Source organism: Syngnathus floridae, chromosome 21 (assembly GCF_059516105.1).
Source record: "Syngnathus floridae isolate MCC-2025c chromosome 21, RoL_Sflo_1.0, whole genome shotgun sequence".
Classification (NCBI taxonomy): domain Eukaryota; kingdom Metazoa; phylum Chordata; class Actinopteri; order Syngnathiformes; family Syngnathidae; genus Syngnathus; species Syngnathus floridae.
Window position 1 is genome coordinate 3,390,686 of NC_142433.1, and position 17,408 is coordinate 3,408,093.

At 42.2% G+C, this 17,408-nt stretch overlaps 4 protein-coding genes across 8 annotated transcripts; 1 reads left to right on the forward strand and 3 right to left on the reverse strand.

Annotated features, from left to right (window-relative positions):
* Positions 1-950: 950 nt before the first annotated feature.
* LOC148379956 (four and a half LIM domains protein 3-like) lies at positions 951-6,232 on the reverse strand. Its single transcript, XM_088365900.1, has 6 exons — positions 6,031-6,232; positions 3,331-3,503; positions 2,758-2,932; positions 2,224-2,393; positions 1,969-2,155; positions 951-1,878 (listed from the first exon to the last, which is right to left on the reverse strand). The coding sequence occupies exons 2-6, from the start codon at positions 3,484-3,486 to the stop codon at positions 1,727-1,729; spliced, it is 840 nt and encodes a 279-aa protein (XP_088222026.1). The 5' UTR covers positions 3,487-3,503; positions 6,031-6,232; the 3' UTR covers positions 951-1,726.
* Positions 6,233-6,827: 595 nt separating this feature from the next.
* Positions 6,828-9,034, reverse strand: LOC148379957 (ras-related GTP-binding protein C-like). Of its 4 annotated transcripts, none has more exons than XM_088365897.1 (8): positions 8,736-9,033; positions 8,516-8,643; positions 8,253-8,426; positions 7,983-8,182; positions 7,810-7,924; positions 7,589-7,731; positions 7,380-7,528; positions 6,828-7,312 (listed from the first exon to the last, which is right to left on the reverse strand). In XM_088365897.1, exons 2-8 carry the CDS (start codon positions 8,597-8,599, stop codon positions 7,164-7,166), a joined length of 1,014 nt encoding a protein of 337 aa, XP_088222023.1. In that variant the 5' UTR covers positions 8,600-8,643; positions 8,736-9,033; the 3' UTR covers positions 6,828-7,163. The 4 variants fall into 4 exon arrangements, with proteins under 4 accessions (XP_088222023.1, XP_088222022.1, XP_088222021.1 ...); XM_088365896.1 differs by having other exon boundaries at positions 8,253-8,456; XM_088365895.1 differs by having other exon boundaries at positions 8,516-9,034.
* ppt1 (palmitoyl-protein thioesterase 1 (ceroid-lipofuscinosis, neuronal 1, infantile)) lies at positions 9,020-11,262 on the forward strand. The gene is made up of 10 exons (XM_088365899.1): positions 9,020-9,086; positions 9,621-9,743; positions 9,819-9,928; positions 9,998-10,125; positions 10,189-10,259; positions 10,331-10,433; positions 10,507-10,597; positions 10,659-10,757; positions 10,822-10,893; positions 10,957-11,262. Exons 2-10 carry the CDS (start codon positions 9,629-9,631, stop codon positions 11,077-11,079), a joined length of 912 nt encoding a protein of 303 aa, XP_088222025.1. The 5' UTR covers positions 9,020-9,086; positions 9,621-9,628; the 3' UTR covers positions 11,080-11,262.
* Positions 11,263-16,661, reverse strand: cap1 (CAP, adenylate cyclase-associated protein 1 (yeast)). 2 transcript variants are annotated; one of them, XM_088365890.1, is made up of 13 exons: positions 16,512-16,661; positions 14,495-14,599; positions 14,327-14,427; positions 14,184-14,261; positions 13,933-14,076; positions 13,772-13,857; positions 13,531-13,636; positions 13,265-13,442; positions 12,995-13,179; positions 12,779-12,902; positions 12,629-12,711; positions 12,409-12,552; positions 11,263-12,340 (listed from the first exon to the last, which is right to left on the reverse strand). In XM_088365890.1, exons 2-13 carry the CDS (start codon positions 14,595-14,597, stop codon positions 12,257-12,259), a joined length of 1,416 nt encoding a protein of 471 aa, XP_088222016.1. In that variant the 5' UTR covers positions 14,598-14,599; positions 16,512-16,661; the 3' UTR covers positions 11,263-12,256. The 2 variants fall into 2 exon arrangements, with proteins under 2 accessions (XP_088222016.1, XP_088222017.1); XM_088365891.1 differs by having other exon boundaries at positions 16,516-16,655.
* Between the last annotated feature and the right edge of the window lie 747 nt (positions 16,662-17,408).

A 17,408-nucleotide genomic window follows, 5' to 3' on the forward strand; every position in this document is an offset into this window, starting at 1 on the left:
TTAAGTAAATCTACGATGGCCCTAAATTCGTCCAATGAAGTGCAATCAATGTTTAGACAAAATTAGTGCTTTGGCGGCAATGTTGTAGTGTCATGGTGTCAAAGAACTGTAACTTGGAGTTTTATTTAGACAAAATTAGTGCTTTGGCGGCAATGTTGTAGTGTCATGGTGTCAAAGAACTCTAACTTGGAGTTTTATTTAGACAAAATTAGTGCTTTGGCGGCAATGTTGTAGTGTCATGGTGTCAAAGAACTCTAACTTGGAGCTTTATTTAGACAAAAGTAGTGCTTTGCCACCGTAATGTGACATTTATAGGGATTTAAAAATATCAACTGGCTTTTTTTTATATTAAATAAAGACATTCCACTTGCTGTATGACTTTCCTGTCATGTCAGGAAATTCAACAAGGTTTTTAATTACAACTTGAGGAACCGAGTCGGATTCCTTTGACGGATTTTAAATGACTCGAGCGTCGCGTTTGCACGGCAGCTATACAGTAATTATCAAGAGAGCACTGGATAGGATTTTTATTTTTGTTATCCTCTCGAGTGCAGAAAGGAAATGGCAGTCTGTGGCCTGAGGACGTTTGTGTTTTTTTTTCGGGGGGGGGGTAGAAAATTGTTGGTTTCAAGTGACATGCTTTGTTTTGGACTTTTTTAAAAGCTGGGATCTGCATGATGACACGTTTTACTGGTGAAAATAAAAATACAGGCAGAAGAATAGCAAAAGCATATGGGAATAAAAATAATTTGCTTTTTTTTTTTTTATCCTAAAAGTGTGCATTTGGTACTTAACTGAGCGGCGATGACATGACACTGTGAATATTTGCCGTCCTTCCTCCTCCTCCTCCTCCTGGGAGCAAACAAGTCCTTCGCTGCCTCAAACAAGGTCAAATATATTTCAGGATGAGGCCTGGGAAACCACTTAGACAAAAAACAGCACCACAAGGCTCTTTTTAATTATTTATTTGTCATCTGGAGTCGATAAAGACCCGAGTGAGGATTAGGCTGACGATTGTTGCGATAGAGGTCATCAAAAGCAGGAAGTGGCAGGATGTTCACGTCACCCACATGACAACCACACGTTTGGGGTAGTGATGAAATAACACAGACCTAAGGGGAGGTCATGTGCTCCCATGTGGACTACTTAAGATGTTTTTTTTTTTTTTTCATTTCTGCAAATGATCCAAGATTTTGCACACGAGTTTGGCATTTCTACATGATGACGTCATCATTGGAACAGGGGTGCTGATCTGTAAATGTTTATACGGGTAATTGTAAGAGTCGGTTCGCATGGGAGTGCTATTTTTGGCCGGCAAAGTGGGAGGAGCTTATGAGACGAAGTTAAATGATTTGATTGAATATATGACATTCATTAGAACGTGAGCTCAACTCTTCTAAGATACTATTTGTTAGAATCCAAAGTTTCTGATTTACTGTATTAAAGCAATGTATTTGCTACATACACACAAACCAAAAAAAATTCAAATTACATTTTGTACAAACACTAAATTTGCATGCAAAATGTTACTCAGGGTGGCCCAAAAAAAAATTAAATGATAACTTATATTTAATTTATAAAACGTGGAGTGCAAACAAACTTCAGCCCATTTTACACAAAAAAAAACCCAATGTGGCGACTTGAGGCGAATAAGCTACGAGTGAACTGGTGCATTTGCCGCGTTCACGTGCACCGCTGAGGTTTTGTGGTTCAGTCAGTTAGTCAGTCAGTCGTCATTGTTGCAGTCCGTACACAGAATCTGATCACGGTCCGGGAAGAAGCCGGAGCCGACCAACGACACGGAGCATCGGGAGCACTTGAAGCAGGGCTGGTGCCACTGCTGCTCCCCGAAAGAAATATATTTGCCATCGCCGAACCCTGCGGGGGGGGACACATTTGGTACGTCCCGAGTCACATTGGCCAGCGATGATAATTCTGGAAATGAATTTTGGCGAGGGCTGTACTAACCTGTGATGGCCGTGTTGCAGCCAGCGCATTTTTTGGCATAGAGGCTGCTAAAGCATTTGACGCAGTACGGTTTTTCCCCCTCCGAGGTGAAAGGCTGTCCGGCCAGAGTAGTTTTGCAGCCCGTGCAGAGGAAGCACTCTTTGTGCCACACCTCGTCCCTGTAGGTCACCCCTCCTTTAGTCAGAGCCTGGAGGTCACAAACAGAAAATAACATCATGAATTTCTGCAGTATATTAATTTTTTTTTTTCTTTCACCTTGTTGCAATGTCTGCACCGAGGAGCAAGCCTGTTCTCGTAGCACGGCACGCAGTAGTAATTGTTTTTGTCCGGGATGAAGGCCTCGGCGCCGATGGGTTTGTCGCAGCCGTGACACACGAAGCAATCTTCGTGCCACGTGGAGCCGCCGTACTCTAACATCTTCGATCCTGTCAAAAATGGTTATGATGGTTATCTTCACGTGAGGCTTTGAAATATGCGATGGGTGAACCTGTTCAATATAATAGGTCTTCTATTTATTCCAGCGACATATTTTCAGTTTGTGTCCTAACATTTAAAAAGGTCAGCATCGATATTTCGGGCTAAATTCCCAACCCCCTATTGCATAGCTAGAATATCCCTTTCACAAGATAGGAAAACTTTTCAGCCATCCGACACCCACCGCAGAAACCGCCGCGGCAATCATTTCGTCACATCTTAACCTGTCATGCCTGGAGTGGAAATTTAGCGGCGCTATTAGCGAGATCCTCCCATGGCTCATTTCCCAGGATGGAAGAAAGGCATGTATCTCACCAGGCAGAACTTTCTTGTCGCAGACCACGCACTTGGAGGAGAACTCGTTGCTGTAACACTCGCTGCAAACCAGAGCGTCATCGTGTTTGGTGAAGGGTTCGTCGGCCAGAGAACGTTCGCAGCGGACGCAGCGGAAACAATGTTCGTGGTAATGTCTGTCGTTATAGCAGAGCTCCTGAGAGAAGAAAATGGCGGACGAGTTGTAAAACTTCAAATCTCTTGAAACATAAATAGATGAACTTCTGTTTTCTTCTCCAACAGCTGCAGTTCAACAACAGTTCATATTTGATAAATGGGCCTATTGAAGAACTGGGGTGAAAAAAATTTATTTAAAGGGCGTGGCCTTTCGTAAAAAACATCGAGAGTGGGATGAAGGATGGCCGCCGCTTCGCTAGAAGGCCAAAGTAAGCAGGAGTGTAATTTACTCTCGCTCCCTCACAGGGAGCTCATGATTCACAGGACACTCGTGACCTTAGTGACCTTTGCGGGTGTTTTCTTGAGTGGTTTCTTTGTATCGGGTTCAAAACTAATAAAAGAAGGACTTGGAATATTTAATAAAAAAATAAAACTTACTTTTGCATTATGGCTGATTATTTCTTTACATTCTTGGCAGGTGTTGGCGTAGAGGCGGTCGTAGCAGGGGATGCAATGCGGGTTGTCCTCCACTTGGATGTATTTGCGTCCGTAAAGGGACTCGGAGCAGTTTTTGCAGTCGAAGCGATCACTCATGATGTCAAGATGACCTCCTGCGGACAAAGAATTTCGCAAACATGGGAGGATGGTCAGGGAGTTGGTTAAACACTGACAGACAGAAGGAAAGGGAAGGCTACTTTTCTGTCAAAACAATGACACGACCCAGAGCTCACAAACTTAGCCAAGGCCTCATCGACTTTTCTGCAAATAAATTGCTTTGTTATGAAGGCGCTTTGAAATAATGATGGCTCGCAAATTTCCTGCTTCAGAATGTTGACCTTTATGGAGACTTAAGTTTGCATCTGCCGTGGAAAGGAATCATCATTGAGTTTACATTCCGCGTGTCTGAGTCGCTCGTCTGGTAATCAACGATGCAACTACTGGTACTCAGATTAAAAAAAAAAAAAAAGATAAACACAGCTTCTTCAGATTTTTTTTTTTTACCGTCTGGTTTGTTAGTACTGACATCCCTCCCTGCTGATCGCAACAATCTTACCGGGTCAAAAAAAAAAAAATCAAAACATCCCATTTTGTGTCTGTCTGTCCGACTTCCTTCTGAAAATGTCAAAAAGAAAAAAATTCTATTCATGTTGATACTTGGCTGGGATCAATGCGGCAACACAATGGCTTTCCTTCCTTACAAAGTTTTTTTTTTTTTTACACCCCCGTTGTTTCTCATTATAAGTCACAACAGATGCATTGTGTGGATTGAAGCTCTGTTGTGCCCCCCCCCCCCCCCCTCCACTTAGTGCATCCCAAAAGATTCTTACGGGATTAAAGCTCCACCTGTCACGACTATTTAAACCTTGCTCTTCACCTTGACAAAACACATTTTGCATTCCCACCGAGACACTCACTCGGAGTCAAATGTCAACCATCTCCCAGGATCAACCACGGAGAATTTTCTCCGAACGTTCGAGCCATTTGAGTGTAAATGGTCCATTTTATATCAAGGTGTAATTATTTGCATCTGCTTTATGACCACATTATTCTGTGGAAAAGTATCAGCGGCACATCGTAGAACATTTTCCAACTTGGCTAAGCATGATTATGATTTGGAAAATAAAACAGAAACACACGGAGCTGTTTTGAAGGTAACAATCTGGGCTTTCTTCTTTAACGGAACAGCCGCCAAACGACCCAGAGCGGTACAGTGGGTAACAATTTATAATGACCTCCCCACTTTAAACTGTTTATTCCCACTGGAATAGTTTTGGAGGAGGTTTAACGGCTTTCTCCTGCTCAGCACAGTTCAAGTATTGTTTGGTTCTTGACTTCCACACCCTTGACTTTTTTTTTTTTTTTTATGAAAGAGAATATTGATGGAGGTGTGCACACAATGTTGGAGGAAAGTGACACCCTCGAGTTTGGAAAGTGTTAACAGTAAAAACAAAGCTGCTCTATTAGACATCAGATGACTCCGGATTACAAAGACGTTCAATGTTCTGGTGATTCTGGCCACTTAAAAAAAAAAGATCAGTTTCAAATTGAAGTCCAGACAAAAATAACGACCTTTTCCCATGGCGCAACTGTTCTCTGATATTTCGAGTGTCCACTTTGGGTCTTAGGTGTTAATGTCACAAGTGTTTGTTATCTTGGAGACGTCGCCCGGAGTAACAGTTTGCTACTTTGTCTGTTGTGTGCTGCCGAGCTTTCTGAGTCAGAGGTGTTTTATCTATAAATGGATATGGCAAAAGGCAAGATGAGGAGGAGGAGGAGGGGGGGGGGGTTATGTAAGATGCATTAGTGCAATGTTTTAACAGTTTAGGGAGTATATTTGCTTTTTTGGTTGGGTTCCACAGAATTGTAGGAGAACATCACTCTTAACTTGAGCGGTGATGAAATTTAGATCCATCAAAAGTGAAAGAAGTTTATTTGTGCTGCTGGCCTACATCAATCCCCAAAATATCACAAAAGTATTTTTTTTACTTAAATGGCACAATGATGATGGAAATTCTGAGCATGCTTGAAGGAGGATTTTTTTATTTTTTTTAGTCACAGACATGACATCATGACCCCCATAAGAAAAGACGTCTCGTCTTATTGGACAGCAATAAATCTCAGTAAATATCTCGGACAAGTTGGAAACTTAAAACGAAAAGGAACAGTTCTAAAAAGGTTCCGAGCCAATTTGGAGTCGGGTTATATGCGGGGTCCCTCGGTTGTTGTTTGGTAACTAAGTGAAGCACATTGTTTATGTATGCAACACGCTTTATAAATAGATCTGCCTTGCCTTGGCCATTAGTAGTAATAGCTACACACATTTTACCCATTTTAGTCCACCCTAACAACCTCAGACCATTTCCGTATTCTAAAGAAAGGACATCCTTTCGGGTGCATCCTGGATGGTAAGGGTCACATGTGTTGACTTGTGACTGCACAGACAAATATGACTTAAAAATGCTTTAAAGTCATTTTGTTTTTTTAGGATCAATAAAATTGAACACACACAATGGGAATTAATATATAATAAAACAATACAAAAAGTTCAGATAATAATAGATGGATGCTTGCATGAAAATTTCAGAATAAATATGTTAAAAAATTAAATATTCAAAGTATGAATAAGTTTGACTATACCTTTCTTGGTGCATCAATGTTCCTCAGCTGGATCTTCTCCACTTTGTCCTGATAACAAAATGACTAATGGTTCCACTCCTGCGTGGTTTCTTGTGGGCTCGGCGTTTGCACACTGACTTGAAACGTGCGCATCGGATGCGTAAAAACGCCAAGCATTCCGCAAACACCGCCCCTTTCGTCCCTCTCTGTGTCTTCTTGCACTCTTTTTGGCACTCCGACGGGAGTTCCCACTCCTAGAAGGCAAATTATTTGAGACAATGAGGGCGTGTTTTGGTAATTAAATTCACAGAAAGCTTGTGAAAAAGTCAACTGCGCTGCTTCCAACTACAAATTAAGTGTTTGTTTACTATAATCATTCTAAATTGGCGTTGTGGTGGCATTCCATAATAATTACCCAAGATTAGTCGCAGCTATCAGTATCAGTTTCTGTTTATAAACATAATTATAGCTTTTATTTCTGATTATTCTTCCATTCATTAAACATATATATTATGGATGAGCACATGAAATGCATTTTGAAGTTTATTTACAATGTATACAGGTGGATTGCAAGTCTTGAAATAAGCGCTATAGTTTAAATTGAACTATGCTGCCGTCTTGTGGCCAAATGTATGAATTACAATTACTTACCGGGTTCCAGTGGGCAACCTGAGATTCTGGAGGACTTCATACCCTGGTGGGAAAATGCTTGCCAAACAAAATATTGACACAGCTCAATTTTAACAGAATTAAAACAAGTATAATTTTAGTGTCAAATTATTATTATTATATATATGAGCATAAACAACAAATAAAGCTTCAATGATCAATATAGTTTTTATTATTAAAAGTAGAAATGTACAGTAAAAAATAAATCATCATTACCATTTGACTTGAATTTTTGGCCTTAGAAAATGTAAAGTCCTGTATTCTTAGGAAACACCATACAAGTTTTCAAGGTTAAATATATAAAAAAAACAAAAAACGATGAGAAGCACCTCAGCTGTCCCACAAATATGACAAAAAATGCCTGAGTAGGAACACATAAGATGACAGCAAGAACATATGCCACGTATGTGTTACCTGGAATTTTGACAAACCTGTCACTTAACAAGGTGGCAAAATGAGGAACTCATAGCATTCTGCTTTTATATTTAGATGCCACTCCCATTGAGGTCGGCATATTTGAGGCTGCTGCTCGACGAGTTTGATCTCTTGAGAACGGCGCTTTGGTTGGAGGCAGAAACTTCAAACACCTCGCAGATAGCTTTTCGGAAACAGTGAAAATTGTACTCGATGAGACCTGCGGAGAGAAAATTTACAATTCTAATTTGTGTGAAAAGATGATTTGGCTTTTTTTTACAACTCACCTTTTCTTTCAAAACTCTCCTCTCGGAGGATGCAAACGAGCGCGAGGAACTCGGTGACCTCTTTCAAATAAAGCACTGTGGTGTTGTTAAGTTTAATGATGGCCAAAGACTCCTTGTCGTAGGCACAACCGCTTCCATCTTCCAGCAGCCTGCCGAGGGATGATAAATGTCAATCCGTCGATGGGATCATTCGCAAATTCGGATCTTACCCGTAAATACAAGAAATGTCGATGACAACATCGATCATGTCGCAACAGAGCTCATATGACTGCATGTCCACCGGAGAGCTGTCTGTGGCCACGTAAATCTTGCTGACGACATCGAAAAGGAAGGCCTTCTCGATCCCGGAATGCTGCCCATGCATGACAGGATATACACTAAGCATTTTCATGCAAGAACAATTGGTGGGAGGGGGAGGGGGGCTTCTTACAGATATGAAAATGTTTAGGAGGTTCTCCAACGTCGGCAATTGAGGTATGAGCTTCTGGACTACTTTGCTGAAGGCCTCGAATATGGAATGGTCGTAGATGCTGGTCAAGTAGAAGCTAAGGGAGGGACATTTAATTATTGTCCACTCAATCTGTAATGTTAACAACAATTTACCTGAGGTGAACCTTCTCAAGGCTAGCATCAGCTAGATCATCGTTAGCCCTCTGATGAATGTCTCTTTGCGTTTCTATTTTGTGATCGTCTGAAAGGCCGTCAACTTTATGGATGAACACTTCAAAATTGATATCAGGATTTACTTTGTAGGCTCTTGACACGGTTACTTGAAGCTTTTCAAGAGCATCCATGTAATCATCCTGGGGAACAGATGACGTGAGAAAAGATGTTTATTTAAATCTTGTTAGTCCAGATTTAATCACATCTCACCTGAGCGTCAATGACAAAGATCAATGCGCCTGTTCCATTGAAAATCATTTCGCTGTCGAACGTCGGGTCACAAAAATCCACTTGGCCAGGAAAATCCCAGATTTGGAAGTTGACAAAGGAGCTGCTGGAGATGTCATCCTTGTAGATCTTGTTGGTGCTCTCCAGAAACAAAGTCTCATTGGGTGACATTTTGTGAAAAACCACCTGAGTAAATGAGGTAAATTGAAAAATCGCGGATCAAAATGCATTTAATCTAAAATTACCTTCTGAATGGACGACTTTCCACTGCGTCTCCGTCCCATCAGCAGTATCCTCGGCTTTTCAGCTGACACTGGGCTCTCCTCCATGTCTGCTTCCTCCAGCCCGTAACCAAAACTTTTGGGAAACGAGCCTACGATGTCGTAACACCCAGTTAAGGCTGGTTCTTCAAACTCTACCGACATCGTGGACGTTGCCGAACCCACTTTAATGTTCCAAACTCACCGGAGTCGGAGTTGTTATTCGGCTGGCTAAATGATCCGACGAGGAATGTTGTCGATAATGTTCTACGCGAACTAGCATGGCAAGCTAACTTAGCAGTAGACCCACTACATCCGGTGAAAAAGGTGTAAAGCTTACATTAAATCGAATTTTATCTTCGTAGTGTGCTAGTAAAATAGATACCGACGAATTAAAGCGTTATTATATCATAAAAAGTTAACTGGCTTAACAGTTCGTGTGGACTAAAAATCCAGTCACACGTCTTGTCACTTTTACTACGGGCCCCGCCCCTTTTCACTGATTGGCTGTCTGCCTACGCTGTCATGTGATCAAATACAGGAAGTCTTCAGAACGGTGAGTAATGCTTACAAACCTAATTTTATATTTCTAGTGTAAATTTGTACTTTATCGTGTTGTACTGATTACAACTATTTGCTTTATCCGTTTTGAATACCTGAAAAATAAATCTGCGGTCCTTAGTGAACGTGTGGAATCGACGAACGAATAAAAAAGGCCCTGCGATAATCACAAATTAAACAACCACAATGTTTACATTTTCAAACCACGGATTAAATATCAATGTGAGATCACCTAAAAAAATTCCTTCTGCAATCAAACAGAATAACATTTAGTTGATCCACAGACAAATGAATAAAGTCATTATTTGTGTAATGGTTTAATGGTTTCACTTTTAATCTCAGACTTCCTTTTATACTTTTTTAAATTTTGTATGTTTACACTAGGAAGGGAGCAGCTATCCGAATTTCGTTGTACAACTAAATTGTAAAATGACAATAAAGGGCGTTCTATTCTATTCTATTCTATTCTATTCTATTCTATTCTATTCTATTCTATTCTATTCTCAGATATCTAACTTATGCTTTGCAGGTTCCAAGATGACACCAGTTGTCCTGTGGTTCCTCCTGGTAGTTCCGGTGGTGCTGGTTGCAAGCAGACCAGCTCAAGGCTCGGTCAATGGGACATTACCTCTAGTTATGTGGCATGGGATGGGTGAGTGGATTCATATGGTGGGATGAGTTTGATGAGTAATTTAATCCCCCCAAAATGTGCAATGGTTGTGTCCAGGTGACAGTTGCTGCAACCCGCTCAGCCTTGGAGCAATTAAAAAAATGATCCAGCAGGAGATTCCGGGAATTTACGTGCTGTCATTGATGATTGGCAACAATGTTGTGGAGGTCAATATCAGAGTATTTGAAAGTTGTAAGTTCTAAAGATCACATGGATGTCTAATATGTTCCTCACAGGACACAAAAAATGGATTCTTCATGGATGTGAACGATCAGGTGTCCATGGTGTGCAGTCAGCTGTCTGGAAATCCCCAGTTAAAAGGAGGATACAATGCCATGGGATTCTCACAGGGGGCGCAATTTCTGTATGTTACTATTTTGACACTTGAAGGTTTAACGTGACATTACAAAACACTTTGTCTTTGCAGGAGAGCCGTGGCACAGCGATGCCCTTCTCCACCAATGAAGACGCTCATCTCTGTCGGTGGCCAGCACCAAGGTATGAAAATCCACCACCGCTGAGTCCTTGAGGTCCCAAACAGCCACGAGAACCTAACGTGCAATCCTTAGGTGTGTACGGGCTGCCAAGGTGTCCTGGAGAGGCTTCTCACATTTGTGATATGATCAGAAAGGCTCTTAACACTGAAGCTTACAGTGACTTGGTTCAAAAACAGTAAAGTATCTTATTTCTTATATACATGTGATCCATTTATTGATCCATTTTTGAGCAGCTTTGCATTTTTCAGCCTGGTGCAGGCCCAGTACTGGCATGACCCTTTAAATGACGACCTGTACAAGAAGCACAGTCTCTTCCTGGCTGATATCAACCAGGAGAGGGTCAGTATGTGGATTGTGAATTCCACTCGTGGAGATTCTGATTTATTTTTTTTTCCAAAAGGTTGTAAACGAGACTTATAAGAAAAATCTTCAGATGCTGGACAAGTTCGTCATGGTTAAGTTCCTGCAGGATTCTGTGGTGGATCCCGTTGATTCGGAGGTAAAGAGACTTTTAATTTGCAGCTTTGTTTATTTTTGCACTAACAACCCGTAACTTATCGTAGTGGTTTGGCTTCCTGAAAACGGGTCAAGCCAAAGAGATGGAAACGCTCCAGGAGAGTGTTCTCTATAAAGAGGTATGTTCGAGTTCATACATGATAGAAGCATCGTTGTAGTTTCTTATTTTTGCTCTGATTTAGGATCGCTTGGGCCTGGCTGCCATGGACAAGGCGGGGAAGCTGGTTTTTCTTGCAACACAAGGAGATCACCTTCAGTTCACCAAAGAATGGTTCGACGCTAACCTGCTGCCTTACTTGCGCTAGGAAAAGAAAAATTCCCTACTTGGCCATGGGAATGCAAAAAGCACAGCATTCCCTCCTATTTGCACTTATCCGAGTAGTTAAAGATCAATTTACCAGTCGACTATTTCTTACTTGATTAGTTTTAAAAAGAATAACGTTCTGCTGTTAATGTGTGCATGTCCTGAATAAAAATATAAACAAGAATGTTATTGCAACATTTTAATGATGTCTCCAGTACGAATGAGCAGAAACCTGATTGTGAAACCAACTACCTCTTCACAAAAAAATAGAAGAGGTAAAAAAAAGAAAATATTAAAGACAACCCACAGCTTCCAAACACTGACAAACCAAACTGGTCTTGGCGCGAGTAATCAAGTTATTAACGATGGAGCCAAGAAGACTTAACATCTAGACACTGATTTTCAAGGCCATGATGAAACACCAATTTTTTGGGGAGGGGGGCAACTTTTGTATTTTCGAAACAGCAGGAGCCCGTCACCAGCGATTAAACTGCTCTTCACCGCATCTTTTCTTTCCACGGAATGTCAAATACTTGGGAATGCGTATACAAGAACACACGATTACAAGTTAGGTTGTATTCGAACGATCCACTTGAGATGAAAACTTTGACCAGATTTGACTCCTAATTAATGCGTCGGCTAATATACACAACAACTGTTAATATTTTCAGTTAATGTGGAGGCTGGAGAAACCATTTCACAAGTGCTTCATGGAATTGCATAATAAGGAACGGAAACCTACCTTGCCGTTAACTGGGGTGGGGGGGTGGGGGGGGCTCTCGTTAGCCATGAGCAGATAATTCGTGCATGAGGCATCTTGATAACTGTGGCTGCAGAGAAGATATCCACTTAACTATGGCGGCTAATTTAGAACAGCATTATCCGGATAAATATACAGTTGGCAAAGTGCTCCCTGCTGATTGGCTGGAGGAAAGCTTCAGATAAACGCGAGCAGTCCTCATTGGCTGTGGGAAGGGAACAGCGAAAGCTGTGATTGGCCGAGGAGAAGGGATGGGGCGAAAATGCATGATGTCTGATTCTCGACTCTACAGCGCGTGTGTGTGTGTTAGCTGGTGAGTGCGGGTAATCAGTCAAGGTGGACTTGGCGAAAATAGGGGGAGAGGGGCGTGTGAGGTGCCGAGAAAAGGCGGCCCGGCCCGCACGGCGTGCCGCCCCCTCTATCCTGCAATCTCTGTTGATGTGGTCACGAGCTTGGCGCCGTCCCAGACAGTCTTGAACTGCTCAGGAACCGGGAACTCCGACTGTGGAGCGACAACGACAAGTCACGACCTTCAATCTGGCACCAAATTATTATCGGAAGGATACTTACGAAATCGCCATCCTTGCCGGGCACCAGGATGTTCATCTCTGAGCTCTTGGCGCTGATGATCTCGCAGTCCAGCGACTTTTGGCTCAGGTACACGTGGCAACCGTCAGTCTTGTTGATGGAGATGGTGGGAACCCGTCCCAAAACCTGCACATGACGGCACGCTTATTTTTAACGCCGCCTAAAATATGCTTCGCCGAGATGTTCCACGTTGCACGCAAACCTGGATTTTGATATCCCTGCAGTTGATGACTTCCACGATGCCGACGACGTCGTCGAACACCAGGCCCATTTTCTTGCAGTTATCTGAAAGGAAAATTAAAGAGATGTCCATTTTGCTCAGTCAACTTGAATTTTTTTTTCCATCACTTACCCAAAGTGATGGAGTTGAGTTTGCCTTTGACCTGCAGAGTGCTGTTGCTACACTTGAAAGCATACACCACTTGCTTGAGCTCGGTGTCAGTGATCATCAGACCTTGTTGACCTTCTTGGTTCTCCTGTAGAGTGGGCACACAAAAAAAAAAAAAAGTTTGTTGCTTCGTAGAAGGTCCGACTTCCAACTACAGGGAGGGAGGTCCGAGTCACATACCACTTTCCACTTCTTCCCGTCCAGCTCGAGAACGGGAGGGGCGCTGCGTGACGGGGCGGCTGATGGAGCCGCTCGGGGAGTCGGGCTGCTGAAGGGTTTTGGGCTGGTGAAGGGTTTTGGTCCGGAGCCAGCTCTGAGTCCAGGATTCTTGTGGGTTTTCTCATCATCCTTAACATGCTTGAGGCCTGGGAAAAAGAAAGCGAGGGATATTGAAGAATGATGAACCTGACTTCCAAATTTCAAAACGGTCATGTAAATAAAACGGCTTACCCTTGGTGATGTCGGCCCCCCTGTTGATGGACTCAAACAAGGCGTTCCGATTGACGGGGTCACTGTCGCCGTGTCCAGACGAGCTGTCCAATGAAAGAGGAGGAGGAGGAGGTCCGGGAGGAGGTGGGGGCGGGGGAGCGCTCCTGCCAGGGGCTGCAGAGGCCGAAGCCACTGGGCCCTGGGGAGGAAATCGTTATCTTTTCGGACTCGCTCTCAACAAACCCTTTATGGCAATAACTGTCGTGTTGACGAAATCGGGCGCTCACAGTTTTGCTCCAGGAAAGACCGGTGGTGTGGTATTGCTTGATGTAATTCTGCAAATCGGTCCAGATTGCCAAATAGGAGCGCACCCAATCCACGTGCGTCTTGTCTCTTTCAACGTAACAGAAACAAAACAAAAAAAGGAATGTAAATTCATTTATGGAATAACAATAAAACTAGTGATGGACCGATTATCGATCGGGCCAATATTCTGCAATTTGATTAAAATGATCAAGACTTCTTTACTTTTCCTTGTAGTCCTTGAGCACACGGTTGGTGTAGAACATGGCGGCGTCCTGCATCTCTTTAACATACGGGCCTGGTTTTGGGGCCTAGGACAGAAATAAAACATTATTGATAACCTCAGCATTTAATTCAAATAATCCACCGAAAGAAAATCAGCTCACCACGGCAACCCAACCCAGAGCGGGCACGCTCTCGCTGATGGCGGAGAGGTGGTTGAAATGTTTGGATGTGCGGTTCTTCTCGCGCAGCGCCTGCACTTCCTCGATGGCTTGGGACATGGGCCGCAGGAGGGCGCTCAAAACGTCCTTGGCAAACAGACGAATGGCGTGAAACACGACAGCCGGGCTCGGTCACGCTTCAAAAATAAAAACGGTTTGTACGCTCGGGAATTTCATGGCGAGCTCAAACGTACATCGGCGGGCTTCTGAGCACTGGAGGCTGTGACAAGAACTTGTCTCTGACTGGCAAACGCTTGCTTCATCATTTCTGCCTGTGACGAGGAAGAAGAAGAAAACATTACTGAAGTAAAGACTTTTTCAGATTCCAGTTACGTACATGTTTCAGGACATCGCCCCCTATCTTCTGACTGTGGCAGTAATATTGACTCATCGGACCGCTGATGATCTCATCAAAGGCCTCAACGTAGGCTGAGACAGCTGTTAACGGAAAAAATGGCTTTAAAAATCGTATTCTCAACTCGATTGGTAGATCTTTTCAAATTACCTCCACCGGCAGAGCCTTCGCTGCAACCGCCAGGGCCCGACATCGCCTCCAGACGGCCCACGGCCAACTCCAGCCGCTGCACCAGACTCGCAAGCTCTGCCATACCTGTGGGGGGATTAGAAGCGATTACGAATGTCTCCCAATCAGGACACGCTGATATGGAGTTAGGCGGGTATGCTTAAAACCTAGCCTGGAGTCTTTTTAATGTCACCAATAAATAAATACAGAAGTCTCAGAAATTACTATAATATCTTTTAAATCACATCTTACACAACCGAGGGGGGGGGGGGGGGGGGGTCGGGGACATTTTGCATTTTTCTACTGCTTAGCGAAGAAAACAGAAGAACAGAAGTGAAGGGAAGCAGGTCAGGACTTGCAAAATACTATGTAGACATCCGACTGGGTGTGTTCGAAAACGACTCCATGACCAAAGGTTGATAATAATTCAAACCTGCAACAGCACCACGCATTGAGAAGGAGCAGCACATTTATTTCTTGGCCGAGCTTGGAGATAAAATTAGATTAGGGAAGGACACGCAACCACTAATACCCATGACCTAATTGCCTTGTAGTGCCAGTAAAGGAAGGTTTAATTTTCACATTTTCTAATATAAACAATTTTTGATGGAGTGGCCCCTTGAATTTAATTGTACAACAAAACGCTTAATTGATTAATTGCTTTTGCAAATGTCCAGCCATTATTGGTGGGTGGTACTTTTCAGATTATGGTCTTTTAAATGACTGCACGGAAATCTATATAATAAACATTCATATTTAAGATGGAGCCTTCTAATACATGATTATACATTTGAGACCTACGTACATCTTTCGGAGACGTTTGTTGTCAAAGAGCGCCACCATGCTGCCGGAAAAAAGCCTGTGAGAGGTTCAGGGGCGGTGAGATGTTCTGGTTAAAGTGCGTTATATCGGATATTCCACTTTTAAAAAAAATCTGAGCTCACCTTTGGATGCGGCTATGCTTCGCATAAATATAGAAACTTTATCAAAAATTAATTCTAACATTGTTGCTGTTTTTGTTGCAAGTTTAATTGGAAATACTACCTTTTTTTTAAGAAGCGCTAATTCTATATATTTGATAAACTAGCACTGTTAGAAAGAAAACATACCCATATTCGTTAGTTAGAAGCGGAGTTCTTTGCTTTACGAACAACAAACTCATCCAAAACCTTTTTAAAGTGCATGACGTTAGCAGCACGACAATTCTTTTTTTTTTTTTTTTTTTTTGGACAAACCTGTGTTGGTTGAAAGCATGAGGCAAATAAACGTCAAACTTCCAAAGTCATCTGAACGTGCAAAACGAAAACAAAGCACGGCCATTGACTTCAGTCAATTGCACTTTAATGCGTCAAATGGATTTGTGATTTGAATTCAGGCCGACACGGCTGGCTGGCGGTGAGTTTGCGGAATCTGCATTTTCGGCAAGTCCTTGAACACCTCACTCGATGAATGCATCATTATTTTTAAATAATTTTAAGTAATGGATTGCAACTTTGACTTGATATGCAAGGATTCATTTTCGAAAAGGCACGCGAGGAATATTATGTAATGCAGCATTGAAACACCGCAAACTAGAAATCGTAACCAGCGTTTTATTTATATATGCAGACACTTTTAAGTTGCAGTACCGTAAACCGATTACATAATGATTATTTGCGACTTCCCTGTTTGCAATTTTTGCCTGGTTTCGGCATTTCCTGGTTGTCACCGCTAACACGCCCTCCGTTAGCACAAATATGCTAAAATGTTTTTTTCCCGTGGCACTCTTATAAAAATAAAACTCATTCATTTGCTTTATTCGATTAAAATGCAGAAATAAGTGTGATCACTCCAATATGTGCGAAAACCGATGCGGTGGTGTTAGCAGTTAGCAACATCGGCTAGCCGGGTGTGATTTCTGAATGATGAGGCGGCGCTCCGTTGTGGTTTACGGTAGACGTAAAAAACGCTTTAAAATGGAACCGTGGAACCACTGCAAATGCAATAAATGTGATTTTACCTACTAGAATGAGTCAAGTGTCCACTCAAGTCGTTGATTCGGACGTCGAGTTGTATAGAAGCAGACCGAGCTTGGTCTTTTTCTTCCTGGATGAACTTACCCAGCTGTCACCGCGCTTCGTTTCCGCCCTAGTCTGTGCGAGCCGTTCCTTTGCCATATAAGGCATATAAAGAAAATATGGAGACAAGTGGAAAATAATAATCTCCTTTTCATATTTCATGGCAGCGCTGCGTTCTATTGAAAGCACGCGTTGTTCTTAATTTAAATGTATTCATCAACATGACCGAGATTGCAATTTAAACCTGTAAATTGGTTTTCAAACTGATGGGTCACATTCCAAAGACATAATAATCGATTTGATTCATATCAATAAAAGTGTTGAATTTACCTTAAGTATATTTTTACATCATTAAAACACTACATTCCCCATAATGCAACAGTGAGTTGTATACGCTTTTAACATGATTTAAACGGCTTGTCACTAAAACCAGACTTTCTTTTTTTTAATCTATTTGTAATCTCTATTTTTGGCAAGCATACAAAAAAAAAAGATTAAAACCTGACAGGAGAAACATGCAGTGAATATTTCAACTGTTTGGAAAGGTCACACCAAACTCATAAGGGCCTGGCCTTTATTTAACGAGAAAATTATTTCCTCAGAATGCATGATAATCTTTACCTCAGCTTCAATTACGCATAATATTGGGGGCAGTTGTCCATAATAAAATTGTTATGGCCCCATTCTCGCTGTTGAGTTGTAATGGAGTGGCAAAGGACACCCAATAGCGTTAATAGGTTAATAAAAGTCAACAAAGACAGACGATGATCACACATCTATTCTGGTTGGTGTCCCCACAACACCAAGGAATAATCATTTTGGAATCTTTTGTAATATAG